At 38.1% G+C, this 23,639-nt stretch overlaps 3 protein-coding genes across 7 annotated transcripts; 2 read left to right on the top strand and 1 right to left on the bottom strand.

The window, feature by feature from the left end:
- Positions 1 to 200: 200 nt before the first annotated feature.
- LOC124864088 (cell death-inducing p53-target protein 1-like) lies at positions 201 to 8,306 on the bottom strand. 4 transcript variants are annotated; one of them, XM_047358717.1, is made up of 6 exons: positions 8,065 to 8,306; positions 4,480 to 4,622; positions 4,105 to 4,239; positions 3,718 to 3,777; positions 3,053 to 3,329; positions 201 to 2,505 (listed from the first exon to the last, which is right to left on the bottom strand). In XM_047358717.1, the coding sequence occupies exons 2-6, from the start codon at positions 4,553 to 4,555 to the stop codon at positions 2,394 to 2,396; spliced, it is 660 nt and encodes a 219-aa protein (XP_047214673.1). In that variant the 5' UTR covers positions 4,556 to 4,622; positions 8,065 to 8,306; the 3' UTR covers positions 201 to 2,393. The 4 variants fall into 4 exon arrangements, with proteins under 4 accessions (XP_047214673.1, XP_047214671.1, XP_047214672.1 ...); XM_047358715.1 differs by having other exon boundaries at positions 4,105 to 4,245; positions 8,065 to 8,304; XM_047358716.1 differs by having other exon boundaries at positions 4,105 to 4,245; positions 4,480 to 4,619; positions 8,065 to 8,304.
- A 515-nt stretch (positions 8,307 to 8,821) lies between these two features.
- LOC124864086 (E3 ubiquitin-protein ligase MGRN1-like) lies at positions 8,822 to 18,877 on the top strand. 2 transcript variants are annotated; one of them, XM_047358713.1, is made up of 17 exons: positions 8,825 to 9,228; positions 9,846 to 9,964; positions 10,073 to 10,161; positions 12,398 to 12,544; positions 12,998 to 13,115; positions 13,216 to 13,282; positions 13,372 to 13,415; positions 13,501 to 13,548; positions 14,939 to 15,007; positions 15,089 to 15,248; positions 15,354 to 15,463; positions 15,537 to 15,751; positions 16,106 to 16,217; positions 16,303 to 16,348; positions 16,429 to 16,533; positions 16,903 to 16,948; positions 17,182 to 18,877. In XM_047358713.1, the coding sequence occupies exons 1-16, from the start codon at positions 9,141 to 9,143 to the stop codon at positions 16,941 to 16,943; spliced, it is 1,578 nt and encodes a 525-aa protein (XP_047214669.1). In that variant the 5' UTR covers positions 8,825 to 9,140; the 3' UTR covers positions 16,944 to 16,948; positions 17,182 to 18,877. The 2 variants fall into 2 exon arrangements, with proteins under 2 accessions (XP_047214668.1, XP_047214669.1); XM_047358712.1 differs by lacking the exon at positions 16,903 to 16,948 and having other exon boundaries at positions 8,822 to 9,228.
- A 3,273-nt stretch (positions 18,878 to 22,150) lies between these two features.
- On the top strand, positions 22,151 to 23,588 carry LOC124865019 (serotonin N-acetyltransferase-like). Its single transcript, XM_047360005.1, has 3 exons — positions 22,151 to 22,653; positions 22,874 to 23,028; positions 23,129 to 23,588. The coding sequence occupies exons 1-3, from the start codon at positions 22,488 to 22,490 to the stop codon at positions 23,432 to 23,434; spliced, it is 627 nt and encodes a 208-aa protein (XP_047215961.1). The 5' UTR covers positions 22,151 to 22,487; the 3' UTR covers positions 23,435 to 23,588.
- Positions 23,589 to 23,639: the final 51 nt, after the last annotated feature.

Genomic DNA, 23,639 nt, shown 5'->3' with positions numbered 1-23,639 from the left:
GGGGTGCTACAATAATAAATTACGTCAATTATTTCCGGAGTTGCCTCAAATATATTATGTTAACTTTTCAGCATAATGCTTTTAACTACATATAAAGTAAAAAGGTTTACGAACAGAATTCACCAACAGGAGATCAAGGAGAAAAAAAATGGGTTTCATCCTGCTCTGAAGACAAGGAACATAAACAAATAAAAAATTAATGAAGTTGTCCAAGCGCTTATATATTTATAGTCTCAGAAATTAAACAGGTTGCCAGCATTACTAATGTCTGCATTTTAATATATATACTTTTTTTTTTTTTACAAATTGTAATAATGTGTATTCACCCTTTTTAGTAGAACCGCAGAGCTACCTGAGGTCAATCAGCATCTAAGTCTTTTTGCTGCTCTCTTGTGGTCATTAAGGCAAACTGCAAGTCAAATAAACGTCAGTATTTTTGTATTTGTTGTGAAAGATTAACAAGCCGAATGAAGAGTGGGAGCCAAGATAAATAAATCCACCATTGTATCTATTGGTATTTTATACTGTAATATTGTTATAAAATGTTAGTGGTTCAGAGCCGGCCCAAGGCTTAAACAAACTAAGCTGCGGTTTAGGGCCCTCAAAATTGTCAGGGTCTTCCCATTTATGCTTGAATTCTAAAATGGACCATAGGTCTAAACTGTTTAGATCCGTTGATTGAGAATGAAAATATTTTTGCATTTAATTTGATGGTTTCAGCATAGATGGCCTACATTAAAATCATTTAAATTGTTTCAAATTTAAGATTGAAAGGAATTGGCAAGTTTACTTTGTAAAAGTGCAAAGAATGATCCGTATTATTTGATGGTTGTGTAAACGTAGTTACAATCTGATGCTACGACTTTCATCTTTCTTTCTGTTGTGATCTTGGTTTCTTTACAAATACATCTCAGCAAATAATACCCAAGGATCTGAGATTGCTTTTAAACTCAGCCACTCGACTCCCTCTCTTGTGTTTTGTTACTGAAGTACCTTTAGATACTTTTGCTTTGTAAATAATAAATAGATAAAAGTTACTGGGATTTATTTCTAAAATGCAATAAGACAGTACAGGTAAAAATGTGATATTTCTTGATCTGATTTTAGTATTTTGTCTTTTTCAGGTTTTAGTAATTGTCATTTGACTTAAATATAATTGATAGTGCTGTTATTTTTCTAGTTTCCGTATGTGACACCTGCACCCCATGAACCTGTGAAAACCTTGAGTAGTCTGGTTAACATCCGGAAGGACTCTCTCCGTTTAGGGAGGTAAAGATTGTAAGAGTGCAGTTTTAGGAAGTTTCAAGGCTCAGGTTTTCTATTAATGACTGTCAAACCGCTTGGTTCTCGGTACAAAGATGAATGAACAAACAATTGGACATGCAGTGACGGTACACTGATCATTCACTAGCAGCAGACAATTCAGTGGAATAAAAGTTGATCTCCAGTAATTCTATTTTTTATATTTTAATTGAAGCTTAATAAATGTATCTAACATGCATTTAGGCAATGCAAGTAGTCTTAAAGAACTGGTGCCAAGGTTGATTTTTGCAGTTTTTTTTTTATATGTCCTACTTGAAGAGTTGTAAGTTTGAATCTACAATCTGTAGAAGTGCATCAGTCTGTCAAAGTATACTCCTTAAACATTAATAAGATATCATGCAGTTCTTTTATCAGTGACAAAATAAATATTAACATGTTTTCACTGCATGTACAGTCCGATTTACTCAGCTAAAAGCCAAACAACGTTGCTTTTATTCATTATCATATATTCGCAATAACAAAAGGGGCCAACAGAGGATTTAAAATAAAAGTGCAAAAGTTAAATTTATCAAAACTAAACACATCATGGACAGAGAGCTAGTAGCAGCAAGTCACTGAGTCATTGTGACTTTACAAAAATAAATACAGCTTGTACCATAAATGCATCAGTTTAAAGATGATCCAGAGACAAGAACTTACATGGATGACTTTTCTAAGATGAGACCCAAAAGAAAAACCAACACAAAAACTCATAACATTTTCAAATGAACTCAAATAAAGTACACATTTTCTAAATGTTACCTTTCTTTTTTCCTTCACGTTGACATGCAAAAGACTAAAACGTCTAGGCTCCCAGCTGTTTCTGCACGACTGCAGCCTGTCAGTTCTTAGTTCTTTTAGCGCCCTTCATCATTTGCAGTTTATAAGTTTTGTACATTTCAAATTCTGAAGAATGCGAAAGATATTCACAGTAGATATCTGGTGAGCTTATGAGAAAACTTCACTTATGATATAAGACATCGACAACAGTATGCAAAAATGGGTTGGTAGTGGGGTCTGCTATCACCACCAGCAGGGGGAGCTGTGAGTGTTTTCATGTACATGGTTCTCTGGCAAAAAGCTGTCGGTGGTTAACAGATGCGTTTGTATGTGTAGATGTAGCCCTTACAGTTAGGGCAGGTGTGTGTCACATCCTTGAGGTCATCAATCAGACAGGGAATCAAGCAGCAGCCGAGATCACATCTGGGAGGAAAAAAAACAATATACATAACAAAATCAAACATCTGCACACTAGTATGCCCATTCAGTACTGTGAAAATATGAAGTGGGCAATTCATTAAGTAAAAACATTGAATAATCAACACTTGTCTTCACATTCTAGGAGCTTTAAAATAAGAGTAGTAGCAGAGCTTCTGATGAGAAAAACTAAGCAGCCAAAGGGAAGTCTATTGGAAGTCTGAAAGGAAATGTTATTCCTTGCATCTGCACAACAGATGAGAGAGGTTTGCGAACAAAAACAAATAGTAAGCAGTACTATTTAACCATACTGCTTAGCATTGTTTTATTATTGTATTAAGACATTTCTCATAACAGTTTGTCAACACAATCTTAAGAGGGTTGGATCTAATACCAAAAATGTATCACTTCCAACACAAGTCTGAAGTGCCTCTTCCTAATGTCTGCTGACCACAAATTACTACTTAGGATTAAACTATACTATTAAATTTTGGCTGAGATGGATTATCTGTGTAATAACTCTTTCATCAAGTAGTTACCACTTTGAACTTACCCTACAAAGAAACAGAAGAGGCAGAAGAGTGTGTTCATCAGCCCGACATCATGAGAGATGTGAGTGATGATCGCCTGCTGACAGTGCGGACACACGGTCTGCACCGGTGAGGTCTGAAACATTTCGCCTTGCAGTACTGTCACTGTGGTGGCTGCCCCCGGAGGAGCCAGGACGGTCGCTGTGTGACCTCCCATGTGGACAAAGTGACTGGGACCAGGACCCATCTGTCCAGGCATTGGCTGAGCGAAGTGACCTGGCGGTGGTGGGAATGGGCTACCTGCAGAGAATGAATCCAGGAATTTAAGTGTTAACAAAAAAAATAAATAAGCATGGACTGAACTAACCCTTGTAGAGGAAAATGAAATTATATCCAGGGAAAGAAATTGATGACATCTTTGGGTGATGTGAAGGGGTGTGGTTACACATTAACATGGAAATAAAATAAGTCTGGCACCAGTGACTGCAATAACTGAAAACAATGGATACAGAAAGAAAATGTTCTAAGAACTTCAAAATAAAAAAGGACAAATGTATAATCACTGACGTTTTTCTAAGACTGAACCAAAAGAAGAGTTAACACCACCTCTGATATTTTTTCCCTCAAATACACACAGTGACAGTGTGACGGTGTGTGTTTACTGATATCTGAGGACAGGCTGCTGCACCTTGTATTGGTAGAGGCATTGGATGAGCAAAGTGACCTGGAGGTGGTGGATAGGCGAAACCTGCAAAGATTTAATTTAGAAATTTAAGTATTAACGGAAAATAACACAGATGGAATGATTATGTAGAAGACAAAAAAAAATTAACTGTAAGAAGGAATTTCATGAAGCTGTGAGGTGACATGCAATGATGTAGTTACACAAATGATTGCGCCGTAAAAGAAAACTGTTGCTGATAAACATGAAAGGGTTCTAAAATGCCTCCAAGATACAAAATGAATGTAGTCCCAAACTTTCCAGGGGAGTTTGGTGCTGGACTGACCAATGAATAGAAGCAGGGGCACAATAATTACAAGATATTTACTGATGTTTGAGGACATATTATAGCACCTTGCATTGGTGGAGGCATAGCCATAGGTCCTTCTCCTGGGACATGTGGAGGTAGGAAGCCTGGATGTGGACCTTCATAGGGGGGAGGGCCATAATTTGGAAGTAAGGGCTGTCCTTGTGGCTGAGTAGTTCTCACTATTTCTGAAAGATGCACAAAAAATGAAGACAGCTCTATGCAAATAGGAGTCATGATATTGCCTCATCTAAAGAAGGATTTCAACAACACCCCTACAATGTTTAGACATGATTCATGCATATCTAAAACTGGGCAAAACAAAGATTTACTTGCAGCTAGAACTAATTTCTAGCTGCTGCAAGAACACAACTAAATACTCATCAACATTCAGCACACCCTTGCAAGTTTGCCTTCATTACCTGGTTGTCCATTCTTTTCCTCAATGGGAGGGGCACTGGGACCTCCGGGGTACGGAGGGGGAGGGTCACTGGACATACTGGCTGGAGGTCTAGGCGCTCAGATACGTTGGCAGCAATCACAGCTCTATGGGTCGGGTGTACTGCTAAGAAATAAAACATGGAATCTTTTATCTCACGTTACACCAGAAAGTACTGGTCTCTCTCAAGCTAAATAATACATGCAAAGGTTAAATGTGGTGTTGTTGCCATTCGTTTAAGTAATCAATAAAGTTAACAATAATAATCCTTCTAGGTCACTATCTTTAGTCAGCACACAATTTTATGATTTGAGCTTTTTTTTTTTTTTTTTAAAACAGTTTTCCTCCAAATAAGTATGTGTGAGAGTTAGTAGCAGTACATGTGTTTTGTGTGTCTGCGCTGCACATATAAACAAACTTTGTCGCCAGTCATTGGCTAGTTCTGTCTGCCTCTTATATCAAAATAAAAACGGTGGATAAATTATCTGATTAATGCCAAAATTAGTCAGGTTATAAACATTTTCAAAGGCGTAACTCCATTTTTAATGCTCCTGGTTGCACTCTGTTGGGACCCCAGCCATGGATGAATTTGGACATTGAATGATACATAAACACATAAACAGAGCCAGTATGAATCTTTGCACCGTTTAACATCACCTACCCTTTTCCTAACAGCCCAGGAAGAGGAGGAGTCAAAGCTGGAAACTCTGACCCAAAAAGACCTCTCTCCCTCCACTCGGCCTCATTCCGGCTGCGGACAGCGGCTAATGGAGGGACCAGACCACACGTCAGCTAAAAGCCTTGGAACACGTGGACGAGTAAGACTTCTCCTTCGAAGAATCCTTGGATCCAGAAGTGACTACGATTTGCTGTTCAAGTATCCAGGATTTATTAATAAAAAGGGTGTAATAAGACTTTCCTTCTGAGGTCTCCAGAAGCAGCCCTAATTGAAGCGGATTTCACCTCACGCCCTGGAAAAGAAGCCACCGGAACCGCATCACACGCCTTCCTGCATGCATGTCCAAGTAGCGAGAGCTACCCCGCTGAAGAAGCCGAACCTACCGTTGTCGTACAGTTCGGCTGGGTCAGCTAAATGGCCAACCCCCTTTCAGCTACTGAGATTAGCTGCAATGCTAGTCCATTTCAGTCCACACGTGGATGACCAGATAGTTTCGCTTCCCTGAACTCGTCCCCCAGGAAACCCTTTCCTCAGCACAGTTCACATACGAACTTGGGCCGAGAAGATTAGTTTAGAATGAAAAAAATCTAAATAATGTTCATTTAATGACTTTTTGTTGTTTGTGTTGAGAAAACTCAGTTAAGTGTTAGTAGACTAGCTGCTCAGCTAATGATGTGTTATGTGTTGTGTAAACACCAAGTTATCCAGAAAACTTTGGTTTCCAATCTAGAAAAATAATAATTCCCTAAATATTATTTTACTAAATGTGATAGCTAATTAAACACCATTAAGACTCATTTATCCAGGAATGTTTGGTTCTTATTCAAAATATTTTTTCCTTAAATATTATTGCACTGAATAAAGGCAGATAATTAGCCACCCAGAAGGTTGGGTTTTATTCAGCAAATCATTCTTTAAAATATTACATTAAAATAATGTTTTATTTGATCTTGCATTGTGACTGGTTGTTTGAAGGTATACCAATTATTGTCTAAGTTGGTTCCAAGACTAACATAACTTGATTTCCAGATTCTTCAAGATAATCTTTGGTTCTCAGACATAAATAACATTGAATAGTAATGTTGCATCACTTTATTGGCCATGGTTTTTAACCATCTTTGATTCACTTGTTCATCCTTCTTGGTAGTTTTAGTTGGATTATTTTAGCATAGTAAAGAGTTTGTTGATTGAAATATGTTTGACTTTGAGTTGACTTCTTTCTGTTAGTGAATTCTTGTATTTTAAGAAATGCTTTGAATTATTCCATGTGTGTGCAGAGTTTTGCTGTTCAGTAATGTCAGAGCTCGGCCCAACCCTTTCACTATTGTTCTAATAACACCGCCTTATTAGGCTGGTATGCCCCTAACAACACTTAACAGGATTATTATTTAATAAAATATTTAAATATTTATATTAAATATTCAATTATATATTTGTTATAATAATCACGAGAACTCTATAATTAGAAAAGTTGGGTGTTTGTTATATTTTTCCATTTAACGATAATATGGACATTTTATTGTATGACAATGTATCTGCTAATGTTAATACACAGACTTTGTTCCCATTTTTTAATCACATTTAAATCAAACAAACATAAAAAATATATACAACAGTAGTATATTTCCAGTTCAATCTCATCACGTTATTCTGAACATTCAAGCTTTTTTATCTGTAAATACATAAATAACAAGGTCTTCATTTTATATATTTTTGCGATGCTGGTGCTGACACTCTATACATATAATTCATACTTTAAAATGTTATTCTTTGTTTACGTTACATTTTTTTGTTATGCAAAAAAATGTAAAGGTTAAAGTAAAAAAAAGTAAGCGGTATTTTTTTGGATTGAAACAAATAATTATTTAGATTATAAATTAATCAATAAATTAGTAAACCGAATAATTTAAAAAAAATTCCTAAAAAATGTAACATGGACTAAAATAAAAAACTTGAAATTGTCTTGTGCGACAACTCGATGGAAGATTGCACCAAACATTCACTTGAAAAGTGTTGAAACAAATATTTCACTGATGTAAATTGCACACTACAAAGTAACGATTGCAGATGTATGTTATGCCCCTGTAAAACTCAAATACATGCAAATTACTACGAGTAAGAGTACAACACAACTGATGAACTGCCCTCAAACATCAGAGAACATATAAAATAATCCCATTTGTTAAAGATGTTGATGTCTTTTTCAGCATTAATTTCATTTTAAAATCAATATGTTTACACCAGCACCTTTAATTTAGCAACAAAATGTTATATTAGTTACTACAATAAAAATCTGTATTATTGAACGATAAAATGTGTGCACACAGGTTGAACTAAAATTGTACTACTACGCAATTATTTAATCAGTTTTAAGAAACAAATCCTGGATTATATCGTAAAATTAAAATGTAGCCTGTTGCTAAACAACTGTTTTATCCGTTTGTTGATAATTCCGATCAAAGCTACTTGCACCACCATGAATAACTTAGTTACATAATATATATGTAAGGCGAAAGTCAGCTCTGGTTTAACATAAGGGTGGATAATTCATGAAAAGCAAATAATATTTCCTAGCTAATATTGAGGAAACGGAATAAAAAAGAGGAGCTTAAACGTCTGGTTTAAACCATGTTTATTTCAGGCTCCTTAAAACGGAGGAGCGACTGGTCCTCAGCTGTTAAGGCAACTTAAAGACATCCCTGCGTTTAATGGTGAAGCTCAAAGCTAGCTGTCGTTAGCTGCATTGCTAGCTAGTGTCGCCATTCTGGATACAGAAACTAAACGCTAAAATTGTGAGAAGGAATGCTAACTTAGATAACACGAAGAGAAGACTTGTTTTCAGTGTTCGCTGTTTAGAAGCAGAGAGTAACGAGCTGAAAGCGTTCTTACCTTTTTTCCAGGAGAAACAACACCGAACCGTGTTTTAGCTGAAGTTGTTTGACGTTAGCGGCTTCGACAACCGCTGAGACGGATTTACACTGACGTCATTAATCATGATGTACACCAGTGTTGTGACAAATGGTAACAAAACATATGGGAATTTGCTTTTACTGTGGTCTAGAAACAATAAAAAACAAAACAGTATTTTATACTGTCATATTGTTATAAAATGTTAATGGTTCAGAGCCGGCCCAAGGCTTAAACGAACTAAGCCGCGGTTTAGGGCCCTCAAAACTGTCAGGGTCTTCCCATTTATGCTTGAATTCTAAAATGGACCATAGGTCTAAACTGTTTAGATCCGTTGATTGAGAATGAAAATATGTTTGCATTTAATTTGATGGTTTCAGCATAGATGGCCTACATTAAAATAATTTAAATTGTTTCAAATTTAAGATAGAAAGGAATTGGCAAGTTTACTTTGTAAAAGTGCAAAGAATGATCCGTATTATTTGATGGTTGTGTAAACGTAGTTACCATCTGATGCTACGACTTTCATCTTTCTTTCTGTTGTGATCTTGGTTTCTTTACAAATACATCTCAGCAAATAATACCCAAGGATCTGAGATTGCTTTTAAACTCAGCCACTCGGCTCCCTCTTTCGCGTTTTATTCTTATTTATTTTTTAGTTCCTTTTCACGGTAAAATAAACATTTCAATATTCTTATACATTCAATTGTCGCCTCTAACGTCCTTGCGCTGACCCGTTAACCTGGTTCGATGCTTGTCCGGCCGGTCCCTTAACGGAAAACGAACGCCCTCTCCTGCTGAGCGAGCTGCCAGACAGCCAATCAGATCCAGAGCCTGCTACATTGGTACGTCCGTGATCACAACAGCTCGCCCTTAGCTCTTTTTCATTTTCGTAGCCATACTACCAACCAAACATAGCGTGAAAAATGTCGAAGTGATGACAGCGTTTGTTGCTGGTGGATGTTTTATTTCTCTGGACACCTGTCTAGGCTCGAATCATAGCTAATCTGCGCCGCCGTCATACTATTAGCTAACAGCTAACCTTAGCTAAGAGGAAGATGGGGTCCATCCTAAGTCGTAGAATTGCTGGTGTTGAGGACATCGATATCCAGGCAAACTCGGCCTATCGGTTTCCTCCGAAATCTGGTAAGGGACTTGCATTTCCTCTCTAGTAAGCACAACTTTGTTTTTGATAATTGAAACAAACTCTGGGAAAACGAGTTACTTCTATTCTGTTGACTCGGTTTCATTACGTCTTTTAGACGATTGCTTCTCAGATAAAGATACGTAACGACAGGTTTTTTTTTTTTAGCATGTGCAGTCTAAGTTAATGTTTCCAGAAAAAAGATCACATGTTAAAATAAATCCAAACACTGCGCCTCTTGAGGTGTGTTAATGTAAAACAAGTTAGGCTGCAATTAAGCTGTAAGATCATGTTATTATGACATAATGATTGTGATATGCGCCATTGCTTGACTTATCAGACAAGGGGACTCAGTAATTAAACATTTTTTGAGGTTTAATTTTACATACTCCTTAAACTCAGATAACATTTTTTTTTTTTTTTTGGGATAAATTATAGACTACCTTTTAAATAGTTGTTTTGTTTACAAATGATACAGAGGTAAATATTGTTACTGTACGTGTCCCTGTGCAATAACCTTGTCATTATTCATGAGCCCTCTTTTATCTGCAAAGAAAAGTGCTTTCATGTCATATTGGCAGTGCTTTAGTTAATTATCCGTTTACTTCTTCTTCTCCAGGGAATTACTTCGCAAGCCATTTCTTCATGGGAGGAGAGAAGTTTGATACTCCACATCCAGAAGGATACCTGTTTGGGGAAAACATGGACTTAAATTTTCTTGGAAATAGGCCAGTACAGGTAAAAATCTGATATTTCGTTAAATCTGATTTTAGTATTTTTTCTTTTTAAGGCTTTATCGATTGTCATTTGAATTAAATATAATTGATAGTGCTGTTATTTTTCTAGTTTCCGTATGTGACACCCGCACCCCATGAACCTGTGAAAACCTTGAGGAGTCTGGTTAACATCCGGAAGGACTCTCTCCGTTTAGTGAGGTAAAGATTGTAAGAGTGCAGTTTTAGAAAGCTTCAAGGTAGAGGGTGACACGGGAGTGGATTTTCTCTCCTGTCCCATCCCGCTCCCACAGAAAAATTTCTTGTCCCATCCCAATCCCAGGCCAGCATAACGAAAAAAATCCTGTCCCGTCCCACTCCTGGTAAATTGACTCCCACTCCCATCCCGCTCCCATTCAGAACGACTCCCACGCCTGTGACACTCCCATTTTTGTTTTCTTCATTTAGTCTTTTGGCAATTTCTTTGTTTGAAGGACCAGTTAGGTCCCTGTTTTTAGTTGTAGTAAAGGCCAGTTAAAGTAAAAAGAATAATAATGAAGAAATAATAAAATATCAAACAAGGAAACAGACCATGCCTATCTTAGTTGAATAAACAAAATGTACATAGTTGTATTTTACTCATTTATTAAGTGATTGTTTCCTTTGAACAATGACATTACCTGGTCCTCAGGGACCCCTTCCCTGCAAGCTTTAGATGTTTGTCTGCTCCAGCTCACCTGATTCAAATTCTGACATGACCTCCTATACAGGCATCAAGAATGGAGGGTCAAACTGGACAAATTTAACACAATAAAATCATCATTAAATAAATAAATGTTGTGAATGTCCCATAAGTGAAGTAAATGTAACATGAAAGAAATGTAACATTAAATGTGCCATTAAATTAAAGGTACCATTTATTTATTTAATACATCATTAGAAACAATAAATGTACCATTATATCATGAAATGGACTATAATGCAATTAAATGTGCCACTGAATAATTAAGTATAATTTTAAAGGCGACATGACGTAATTAGTGGTACACTTAATATTTAATGATGTATTAAATAAATTGTACATTTAATGGTACATTCAACTTTTTTTCTGTTTCACAACATATTTATTTAATATCTTCCCTTGATGAAGCCTTTCTATACGGAGTCCGCGAGGGGACATGGGGGGGTTTTTTCTCTTTTGTGTCCCCACGCAATAGTCTTTGTGTTATTTTGCAATACTTTGTGGGATAGTTTCCAAACCAGATAACTGCAAAATTGAAACAAACACAACACCCGTTTTGAGATTTATTGAGTTTTATTTTGAAATCAGCATTAAATAAAATTATCTTCAATCAGACTAAAAGACAATTTTTATCCACAAGCTGTCAAACTCCTGAACTCTGGACAATAATGCTGCACGAAACCACATCTGTGACACTTTATTTCCTTATTACTGCTGCATGATGTGTACTTTTTTTTGTACGCCATTAGTGTTTTTGTTTTTATCGTGATTTGAAAGGTTCTTCTTATCCTAAGCATTTCATCGCATTGTTTACTGCATGTTAACCTGCATATGACAAATAATCCATATCAATGACATATCAGTGTTTGTTTTATGAGCAGTTTATCATCTGTGCTGTTGCTCCAAAATGCCGAACGCAAAAGTATTGCGTGGAGACGCAAAAGTAATAAATTTCCCCATGTCCCCTCACGGGGACCGTACCTTTCCCCTCTACTGTGGCGAAGGCTCTTAAATCTTTAGTGCACATGCAGCAATTTTGTTGGTCAGATGAGACTTGACACATGATGGTATTTTTGGTTTGATGAATGAAGAGATGCAGGGCTGATTTAATCCAGAATCTGTTTTACAAGTGTCCCTGAATCACTGGTGAACTTGATTACGACTAAACACGTTTTATAAGCAGCAGACTGCGTGTTAACACCGCTACATTCAACTCTCCTGAAGTTCGGTAATATTTGCGACTTTCCTGTCAGCTCTATGAGTTTTATAGATAAGTCCTTACTTCTGACTTTACGTTACAAATCCAATTTTACCACGTCCAGTTCTCCACCTGCGTTTGCTCCCTCCATTCTGAACGCAGGTGGAAAACATCGAGCAGAAGCACTGTTGGCTTGTGGGTCGTGTAGTTCGTTTGACTCGCAATATAGTATAGGCTTCTTGGAAAAAAACTACACAATGGCGGCGAAGAATGGAGGTTTATTTTTCTTCAAGTTTATAACAAAGTCTCAGCTTTACATTTCCAAGGACAATGGATCCTAGTTTATTTTCTCTCCTATTGGTTAGCTCCCGGTCCCGTTCATTTTTGATCCTGTACCGTCCCAATCACGTGATCTTTACTGATGCTGTCTCCCATCCCGCAGGATTCCCGAAAAAATGTCAGCCTCTACTTCAAGGCACAGGTTTTCTGTTAATGACCGTCAAACCGCTTGGTTCTAGGTACAAAGATGACTCGGACACTTCGGTGGAGGACGGCGGGAAACCCAAGATTCAGTACGGCGTGGAGTTTACCTTTGATGCTGATGCCAGGGTCGCCATCACTCTCTACTGCCAGGCGTTTGAGGAGTTCTCCAATGGGATGGCTATGTAGGAATTTCATTTTGTAACTTTTACTTCATAGAGCATTATTTAAGTTTAAAACCAACATAGGGAAAACCTGTCACATCCATTTATTTGTGCTTATGTCAGATTCTACCTAATATTTTTTATACACCCCAAACCATAGGTGTTTCATTTAGGTGTGAAACATGGATAAAGATACAAGTTACAGTTTATATCCATCTTTCGAGGAAACCTAAGATCAGATTTTGCTGCCATTGTGTTGTGTTAGCCAGCTGTGTTTCTATGTTTACATTTTGTTTTGACCTTGACGATACTGATTACTGTCCCAGTTGGATATTTCCAGATTGGCATCTTCTTTGAAAACAGGATACATCAAAAAAGTCTTTGCTCTGTTTTTAGCTTTAGTTGAACACCACAGAATTTTTTTCTGCTCTGGAAAGATGGACGCTTGATGAGGCTGCATTGTCGTGTGTGCAGGTACAGCCCGAAGGATCCGACCATGGTCTCTGAAACGGTGCACTACAAGCGGGGGGTGAGCCAGCAGTTCTCCATGCCGTCCTTCAAAATAGATTTCAGCGAGTGGAAAGAGGAGGATGTAGGTTTGGATTTTGCGACAAGATCCCACATCACACAAACAGGCTTTTCCTAAGTGTCTCAACTGCTTCAGTTAACGTGTACAAAATGTTGCTTTAAAGCTAAACTTTGACTTGGACCGAGGAGTGTTTCCAATGGTAATCCAAGCTGTGGTCGATGAAGGAGACGGTAGGTCATCAAAACTAATCTGTTCTGATCTCAGTGTTAACACCAAACGTTTTAGCTTTTGTTGATGCTACATTCTCTTCTGTTTCTAGATTGTCTTGGACATGCACATGTGCTTTTGGCAGCATTTGAAAGAGTAGGTGTAAAACCAAAAAACATACATTTGTAAAAAGTGAATGAAGCTTGCCGATGACCTAAAATGTATTTGTTTTTGCCTGCAGCACGTTGATGGCAGTTTCTCCGTCAAGCCTCTGAAGCAGAAGCAAATTGTATGTTAAACATTGTTATTTTACACAAAGATGCATCTTGATAAATTAGAATATTAATTAATTAAAATTATTTCAAAAAGTGAACCTTATTCTATAGATTTACTATAGAAGTATATGTTTCAAGAATTAATTTCAGTTAAGATGAAAGATTAAGAGTTACAGCAAATGAAAAAGTATTTTTTTTAAATACGGGAATGTTCTGTTGTGGGCTACATGTAGTTTATAGGAAAGACTACTGATTTGACAACTGTCCACCAGACAGTGTCGGATCACCTCTACAAGGAGGGTAAGCCACAAAAGATCATTACTAAATAGCCTGCCTGTTCATAGTGTTGTATCCAAGCATATTAATTTAAAGTTAAGCGGAAGGAAAAAGTGTGGATGGTAAGGTGTACAAAAAACAAATATAACTGCAGCCATTAGAGGATTATGAAGTAAACTTTGGTGGAGATCCACAAGGTGAGGGTTGCAACTAGAGTTTTCAGTGTTTCAAGAGCCACAGAATACACAGCTGTATCCAGGACATGGTCGCAATTGTCACATTCCTTGTGTTAACACACTCCTGAGCCAGAGACAACATCCGAATCATCTAACCTGGGAGCAGAACATGACCGGACTGTTGGTCTGTGGTATTTCATTTAGAAATCATGATTTGGGGTGCCATGTCATTTGCTGGTGTTGGTCCTCTGTGTTTTTGCTATTTATAGTCAGTACAGCCATCTACCAGGAAATATTTGAGCACTTAAAGCTTCTCTCTGCTGACAAGCTTTATGATGATGCTGTTTTCATTGTCCAGTAGGACTTGGCACCTGCCCACTCTCCCAAAAGCACCAGTACCTGCTTTTATGGCTGTTTTATCACTGTGCTTGATGGCCAGCAATTTGGGCTCACGTGAATCTTGCAGAGAATCTATGAAGTATTGTCAAGAAGAAGAGAAAACACCAAACTCAACAATGTAGACGGGCTGAGGGCCTCTCTTAAAGGAACCTGGGCTTCCTAAAACCCCAGCAGGTCCACATGCCTCCAATTCATGCTGTATGGGGCTCATTTTACATGAATTAATGCATCAATGCAAGTATTGAGTACATGTATTGTACAGCAATGGGACATACATTTCTATAGGCTCGCATTTGTGTTTTAAATTCTTTTTTATTGGTGTTATGCAGTATTTACATTTTCTGAGAAACAAAATTTAGGTTTTATATTAGCTGTAAGCCATAATCATGAAATTTGATGTAAATAAACATATGCTTCATGGAGTTTGTTGTTTTCAATCCATCCTGTTGCTGTGCACATATTAATCCTCACCTGAAAAGGCATATCAGTGCCACAAAATCTGCAGATGTTCCTCCAAGTGAACATCCATTTTCTTCTGGACATTTTTTCCAAGGTGGACCGTGTGAGCTACCTCCTGCAGGAAATCTACGGGATTGAGAACAAAAACAACCAAGAGACCAAGGTATCAGTTGAAAGATTTTGTGTGCATTAATCATTAATCAGCTTTGTTTGATTACTTTCTTTTCTTTTTCTCCCTTCTCAGCCATCTGATGACGAGAACAGCGACAACAGCAACGAGTGTGTTGTCTGTCTGTCTGACCTGAGAGACACACTCATCCTGCCCTGCAGACACCTGTGTCTCTGCAACTCCTGCGCGGACACTTTGCGCTATCAGGCCAACAACTGTCCCATCTGCAGGCTGCGTAAGAAGGGCTGATTTTTATACCAGATCATTGCATGTGTGTTTAATAATGCCTAATATTATATTATATTGTATTTTACATTGGAGTTTGGTTTCTTCTACCCAGCCTTCAGAGCCTTGCTGCAGATAAGAGCTGTGAGGAAGAAGCCTGGAGCTCTTTCTCCCGTGTCCTTCAGTCCTGTTCTGGCTCAAACTATGGATCATGATGAGCACTCAGTAAGAGTTATATTGGTATCTTAATTGTATGACCAAGTTCTTCCTCTTTAACCATCTGTAAACTTTTTTGCAGAGTTCAGACTCGGTCCCACCTGGTTTTGAACCCATCTCTCTGCTGGAGGCTTTGAACGGTCTGCGGTCGGTGTCTCCCGCCATCCCTTCTGCCCCGCTATATAACGAAATCAACTTCTCAGGGGGTGTGGGAGGGGACAGCCGTCAGTTGAGCTCTCCGGAGCATTTAAGTGATGGAAGTCTTCAGAAAGGCAAAGTCAGCAAGTCGCCTGACAGGTAAGCCTGTGGTGACAATGTTCTCATGTACAAACCTAGCAGGAAACACACGAATAAAAGTCTTAGCAGCTTTCATAATAACAGAGGACATGCTTATGAAATCCCACAAATATGCACAGCAATAATTGTCGCACATTTTCATTATGACTAAACTCTGAACCTAAGTTACCTGTTTTTGTGAAGTTTAGTGCTGAGGTGAGGAGATCAGAAAATTAGGGTTCATATTTGATCATAACAATGCTGCTGCAGCCAGCCTTTAGGGGCCAAATTAAATAATTTACTTACGCTGAAGTATAGTTTGTTTTATAAGGCCTCGGCGTAATTTACATGAAAATATCCCCATCTTTCCTCCAGCACCCTGAGATCGCCATCCTCTCCCATCCAGGAGGAGGACGAGGAGAAGCTGTCTGAGATGTCAGACGCGCAGCCGCACACGCTTCTCTCCAGCAGCCCCGCTCCCACAGACGTAAGTTGCCTCTTTGCTATTTTACATTTGAATTTTACCTCTGCTTTACATCGACTCTTTTCCCTTGACGGCTCCTTTCTTTCAGGCTACAACCACTGAGGACGTGGCAGAATCCCTTTCTCCAGATGACGGTGAGTTCAGCTTTTTTTTTTATTTGGCAGTCGGTAAAAAGAGACGCTGTAAACATGTTTTGATTGTCCATGTGATCCAGACGACAGAATGCCTTCTGGAGGAGACATCCTGCAGGACTGCAGCAGCGAGCACTGCAGCTTGACCAAAACAGAAAGCGACCCAGCGGGCAACCTGTCTCTGCCTGGTGAGAAAACCTTTGTCAAGGGGAGAGAACAGCTATTTATTATTTTCAGAACGAGAGCTAAACAAAAATTAAAGGGATTTCATTAATGTGTTTGTCATATGTTTGTGACAAAAGTGTACCTTGATAAGCAAACCAGCTGAGTGCTTCTCTTAATAAAATAAAGTTTTCTGCATCTGGCTTACTTTTTACTCTACAAAGCTTTATCTTTTTATTCTGGTTCCCCAGATCAGTGTCTTTAATCGAACATTTTAAGGCTGTGATTTCCATGTGCTTTTTTCTCTAACCTGTGTGCTCTCACCTCTGCATGTTTCCTAACACTCTTTTATTTCCTGCCATCCTATCTCTGTGTTCCTCCTCACCCTTTTGCAGCTCTAGGTCCTGATTCGTGCTCCATTGGTATGGAGGAATAACTGCGGTATGTAGGCTTTCCTGTCTGCCATGCTTTAGTTCGTACGGGGGTTCTACCTATTCGCTCTGAGTGTGGTTCTCTGATTACATTCACTGACGTCTATTTTAGCTGCGAGAATTTTGTCAAGCTGCAAAGTTGCAGCTGTAAGCATGTTTTAAACACAATTTGTTGTGTTTCATTGCTCCTTATGGGAGTCTGACAGGAATATTTGCTTTCAACTTGCACATCTTCCACCGCAGGTTCATCGGACTCAACAGAAAGTCTAAAAAGTCAGAGCACAAACTGCTCCAGCCAGCCTCTCCTGTGTCCCACAAGCAGCCTTCATCTGGAAGACGAACATTTCAACTGACTCGGACTCAGCTTTGCTTCACTACAACCATCCCGTCCCTTTATTACTTTCACACAGGGCCCCCAAAAAGTCCACCCCACCCCGGGCGTTTGTTTTAATGATTTTTGATACCAGATGTGAGGCCTAAAAGAAAGTTGAGGATGAGGAAGGACTGTTCATCAGCATGTCAGCATTATAGAAGAAGGAAACCGAGTTGATGCAAAGGTGTTTTTGGTTTCTTATATGATGACTGGTATATTTTTATCCTCCAGCTCTAAAAAAAAACAAAACATTTCTTTAATTCTCACATTGTTCAATGTTCATTTGTGTGTCTTGGAAGAGTTGTGATCTTGTAATGTAGATTCCAGACATTTTCACTCCCGTTCTTTGGTGGTGCCTTTAAGCCCACTTACTACAGACTAACCACCCTAACACTAAAATGAGAAGAACCTCTAAATGCAGTTTGTATTCATGTTTTGTAATTATCAAAGAAACACAGAACTTTATTGATCCTAGATGAATTTGTTTTGCCAGGAGAGCTTTACTTTTGTTTTCGTGTCCATTTCTAAATTGCTTTTTGCACTCTAACCAAATAGTCTATCCATTCCTTTTAACAGAAGAATATGACAAAGTTAAGTTGTTGTAGTCCATCTTAAGCTTTAGCCTGTTGGATTCATTTTCAGGCAATGTGAAAGATAATAAAACTACAAAAATTGTGTACTTATTTCAAAATCTATTCTCGTGACGAATATTAAGTGACGAAACTAGATTCTGTTAACATGCGCATTATTTAAGCAGTTGGTAATAGGAGCTACAGATAAATTCAGATGTAGTTAGAGCCTCGAACAAACAGTGATTCGCTATAGCTGGACAAGCTTACTCGCCGTTGATTTGCGTGATAGCTGTACAGTCTTTTTGTGGCAACACAGATGTTTGCTTCTGAAGTAGCTGCAAAACAAGGAGTCACGTGTTTGTGTGGACGCAGCAGCTTTAGTTTCCTTGGTGCAGTATGTGTAGCATCATGCATATAGATTTATGTGCCTTGAAATAATATGGCTGCCTGCTTTGTGCAATGTTCTTATAAATGCTACAATATACAACAGTTCCACTGCACAGACAGGTTTTAGGATGCTAATGTACAGAACTTTTTATTTCCTAGAAATTTCATGCAACAGTAAAAAAAAGATCTTGTTACTGTCATTAAGTAATCTTAAGTTGAATTGTTGCTTTACTTTGTTATAGCCAAGTATTAATTATACATTCATTATTATAAGTATTTAGGTTCCAGTGCAATTGTGAATGTGTTACCAGAAGGGGCACATCTTTGAGATGTTTGCATTTTAATCATTGGGCTTGCATTTGCCTGTGAATTTGTAAACGCTCTCACCTCGTTCTGCTTTTAAATGTTTCTTTCGTCATTTATCCTCTCCTCTTCTGTGCCATTTCAACTTGACACTGTGCCTTCCTGTTCTGACCACTATTGCCCTGGTATCCAGGATAACCCCAGAGTAGGTGGTGTTTGGCTCTATGTAAAATTATATACCTGTCTCTCTTTGTGTGTATAGCGGCATGTGTATAACAATAAAGAACAAAGATTCAGTACCAAACCAGGCAGATGTTTTCTGAGTCACCATATTGTATCTGTTATGTTTGGTAAAATTACACAGGTCGGTCATTTTAAACCTAAAGAAGAACATTCAAAGTACCAAACATTCAGACATGGCATAGCTTTCTCTTGGCTTCCGCTGACTTTTATCCAGTGCAGTTAAATTGCACCCAAATGACCTATGGATTGCTGTAAAAATTCATTTAGTACTTGAGCTTTTTCCTTTAGCTGCTGTTTTCTAATTACTGATCTTAAAAAACTGTAAATGCATGAGGAAAATGGCATTTAGTCTCATGTGAAACAATATTTGTACTCCGTTAATAAAGAAGGAAAATATCTTTGGGGTAAAAGTCAAAGCAAATAAACGGTAACAAAGCAAATCAAAGATCCTGTTACTCCATTCTTAACTGGGATCATAAGCACAAATAATTAGACTTTAGGTAGAATAAGAGCAAATTGCTTTAATAAGCTATGAATCAAAAAGTTACAACATTTTGTCCCCTCATCCATTGTGTAAAAATATGCTCTTTCTGTCTCTTGATAATCTATTTATTCTTCCAAACATCCTTTTTTCCATACATTCATTGATCTATTATCCATCCATCCATCTCTTCATCCATCCATTCAGTTGGTTTTCCAGGCTCCATATTCCAAGCTTGAATAACGCTCCAGAAACATCTATCATGAAATCATATGGAACGTTTTATTTTAGAAAGTATTAAACTGATTTAAAAAGAATATACAATTTTAGCATTTAAAATGTCCAGACAAATACCTTTTTAATTATTTAAAAAGTGATTTTATTTGTAAATAAATGTAAAGTTTAAAGAGTTATCTCACTCCGGGCCTAAACATTTATAAAATTATACACTAAAAAGTAAATGGGCCCTCAGGGTTAGATGTATGCTCACATGTTCACCCATTAGTTTCTGACACTGAGCTGTGAAAGGTCACTTGAGTGTTAAACTGTGTACAAAAATGTGAGTTTAACCAGCCGTGGTGTACTCATGGTGCTAAAACCCAAATAAGTTTGGTTGCCTTCACAAAAATGAAACACAGGAATTTAAACGGATGTACCTTTGACACAAGCACTAGGGTTATCTTTAAATATCAACATTATTTTTTACATTTAGAGTGTAAGGTTTTACATGACAATTATAAGTACAGGTCTGAGTAAACAACTTCACCTCAGGCTGGTTAAATCAAGTGCCTTCCCATTTAATTAGTCCTTGGTAAATCTCTTTGAGGCATGAAATCAATCCAACAGCAATCCACACAAATCTCCCTCCTCTCTTTATCCCGGCAAATTAGCCCACATGCCCTTAATCTCTAGAAACGTGTATCCCAACATTCAACAGCACCATGTTCCACTCATCCTTGCTCCGAAATACAGAGCTGATGAAGCATGTACAGCTGTGTTCAAGATAATCATAGTCCAACATCACTGGGCAGATCATTTTAAAATCCATGTAGTAGAGTAATAGAAAACCATTATGACATGTTTTTTGATGATGTATGTAATTGACTCTTTAATTGATAGAGACATGTTAAAAATATTAGCGGTATGGAATATAATCGGTGAGCTCATTAATTCGGTTAAAGACGGGCATTAAATAGGTGTCTCTTATTAGGAATGAAGGCGGCAAATGTTATACATGCTGGTTATGGTACATTTCTCTCTGAAAATTAATAAAATGGGTCATAAGGGTCAGAAGAACAGCATTCTTAGAGTAAAACGTTTGTTAGAGAGGGGAAAACATATAAAGTGCAGATAAGTTGCTCAGTGAAAATGATCTCCAATGCTTTAAAACAAAACCAGAAAAATCTGTTTCAGAACAGCCAAAATGGTAATGAGACAGAGCAAATGATCAGCTCCAGGGCGATCAAAGAAGGTCTACAGTTACCAGTAAGCACTGACACAGTTAGAAGACACATGTGGGAAGCCAATCAATCAGCAAGAATCCACTACAATGTCCCATTATTGGAAAAACTGCTGAGCTGGTTACATTTTTCCAAAGTAAACACTCTGGCCTAAAGGAGAGCGGTGCAACACCTAAGGGACTGAAAGCAACATTGTTCTTTCTGCATATAGACAGTTTATCAGGCAATCCCCAAACTCTGGATTCAAGCCGCAGAACCACTCAAAATACTTCAAGAAATTCGGTTGTCCTATATCAAAAAGGAAATGCCCTTGAAATTGATGTTTTAACAAGTAAACGTCCACAGACCCCCAATAGGTGAGGAACATTTTGGTTTCAGTTATGAATCCCTGGACCCTAATCCAAAAGATAACTTGTGTGGTGCCACTAAAAAGCTGCTTCTCACGCAAAACCAAGAAATGCAGAAGACATTTGTCCTCGGCTGGATTACCTGTTTACAGATACCAAAGGTGAGCTGATTTCAACATTTTTCAGTTTATGCAGTAAAAGTTTGAGTTTATAAAGAAAAAAACAGACATTGCTGTTTTTATAAACAGCCCATTATAGAGTGCTAAACTTTTGCTAAACTTTTCTTCCTCTTTTGCTTTGGAATAGGATGTGCTGTGTTCTCAATGCATTTGCAGGTATGAGAATAAAAGCTATTATAAGATTATGGAGATATAAACACTGTTTTAAACACATCGGTTTTATTACAGTTGCATAAAATATGTGTCATCATACTGTTTATTTAATATAATGTAATCCTAATATGACTTTTTCAGGCATAAATGTTTAAAATTAAGATCCATTTGAAAAGTCATTTAGGCAAGCAATTTTTTAAATTCATGCACAATATTTTGGTAGAATAAATCTCTAAAAAATAAAGCAGTTCTTTTTAACACACGTAAAAGAGAAACAATTTCTTGTTTTAACTTCTCCAATATCTAGTTTGAAGTTTTTGATCCAAATCCAAAGTATCAAACATACAGTTAGGTCCATTAGCAACATTTTTGTAATCTGGATTCTGTACGTTCACCAAAATGAATCTGAAACAACACGGATGCAGTTGAAGTGCAGAGTTTCGGTTTTAATTCAGTGGGTTGAACAAAAAGATTGCATAAAGATGTGAGGAACTAAAGTATTTTTAAACCCAATCCCTTCATTTCAGGGGCTAAAAGTAATTGGACAAATTAAATAAATGCAAATAAAATTCTCATTTCAAATACCTGGTTGAAAACCCTTTGCTGGCAATGAACTCATGGACATCTCAGAAAGCTGGGTTTGCTTCTTTTAATAACCTTACCCAATGAAAGCTGAGAGTCTGCAAATGATGTTCATGTACATTATACAACCATAACAAGAATATATTATAATGGAATAAAACAAAACTTTTGTCAGTGTCTAAATATAGATGGACGTAACAGTATGTCTGATTTAGAACCAGGGGATTTGTTAAAGACTCTGGGGGCACGTGCAGAGACAACAACTTTGCATTATGATCAGACACGAAGAGGAAGAGGAGGAGCAGACAGCAGAGGAGGCACAAAGGTCAGCATCTCGCTCACAGAAGTGATTTAGATTACAGACGGAGGTGAGGGACAGAAAGGGATCAGGCACTTGGCCATCGTTTAAACTGTTTTATTAAAATTAATTATAGTACATATTTGTGAAGCTGCTGCTCCCTAGAGTAACATGACAAAGCAGGTCAGCAGCTCACCTTTCCTGAAGCCCTTCTTTCTGAAGACACCAGTCAGAGTGGTCAGCCCTCTGCGGCAAAGACGACACACACTCCCTGCCAGCGAATTCAGAAATCTCACCCGACAGGATGCAATCAGTGTGTTCGAAATTGAAAGAGAAGGTAAGTCTATTTTTTTAAATATTCATTACCAGAATGTTTGCAAATCTGGATTAAAATGTGCATTTTCTAATTGTGACATTATGAAACAAATAGATCTGTGTAATCGCTGTGATTGTTAACTCCACATGGGTGTCAGATTCAACATTAGAGCACCTCATATTGATTATGCTTTTATCTTATTCACCTCCTTGATAATAATTACGTCCGAAATGTCTCCCAGCATTTGTGTCCGTCTCTGGCGAGTGTCCACTTACGCTGGATGAAGTGCTCAATTTTCTGGGTCAGTGCCCTGAGCTGTCTCTGGGCTGGTTTGAGGAGGGACAGTTGGTGGCCTTCATCATTGGCTCCGGTTGGCACAAGGAAAGGCTTTCACAGGTATTAAAGCTACCCAAAATGAAAATTCCTGTGAAAATATTTTATTTTTTTAGTCATTATGATGTTATGTCATCAGTGAAATCTAATCTCTTTACTCCAGGAGGCCATGACCCGGCACGTTCCAGATACCCCCACTGTGCACATTCATGTGCTGTCCGTGCACCGCCACTGTCGACAGCAGGGCAAAGGCTCCATCCTATTGTGGCGCTACCTGCAGTACCTGCGCTGCATGCCGGGTCTCCGCCGAGCTCTGCTCATCTGCGAGGACTTCCTGGTGCCCTTCTACCTAAAGGCCGGCTTCAAGGAGAAAGGGCCATCTGGGATCTCCGTGTCCAACATGCAATTTCAGGAGATGGAGTACATGCTGAACGGGCGGGCGTATGCACGGCGGAACAGCGGCTGCTAGTCAGCTGCATGTACTGGACAATGTAGCAGATCTGTGCACTACTGGACTGGGCTCAACATCCAACCCATGAGAAAGGAGCAAAGGTTTGCATGGATAGAGTGGACTGAGAGTGGATTCAGGCAACACAATGTTGCTTTTTACTGATGATGTGGCTCAGACATAAAATTATATTGCTTGTTGTCAGTAGTACATCAGCTTTCATCTT

This window comes from Girardinichthys multiradiatus, chromosome Y (genome assembly GCF_021462225.1).
Source record: "Girardinichthys multiradiatus isolate DD_20200921_A chromosome Y, DD_fGirMul_XY1, whole genome shotgun sequence".
NCBI classification, from domain to species: Eukaryota; Metazoa; Chordata; class Actinopteri; order Cyprinodontiformes; family Goodeidae; genus Girardinichthys; species Girardinichthys multiradiatus.
The sequence above is the reverse complement of the archived record's forward strand: the minus strand, read 5'-3'. Positions and strand labels throughout refer to the sequence as shown.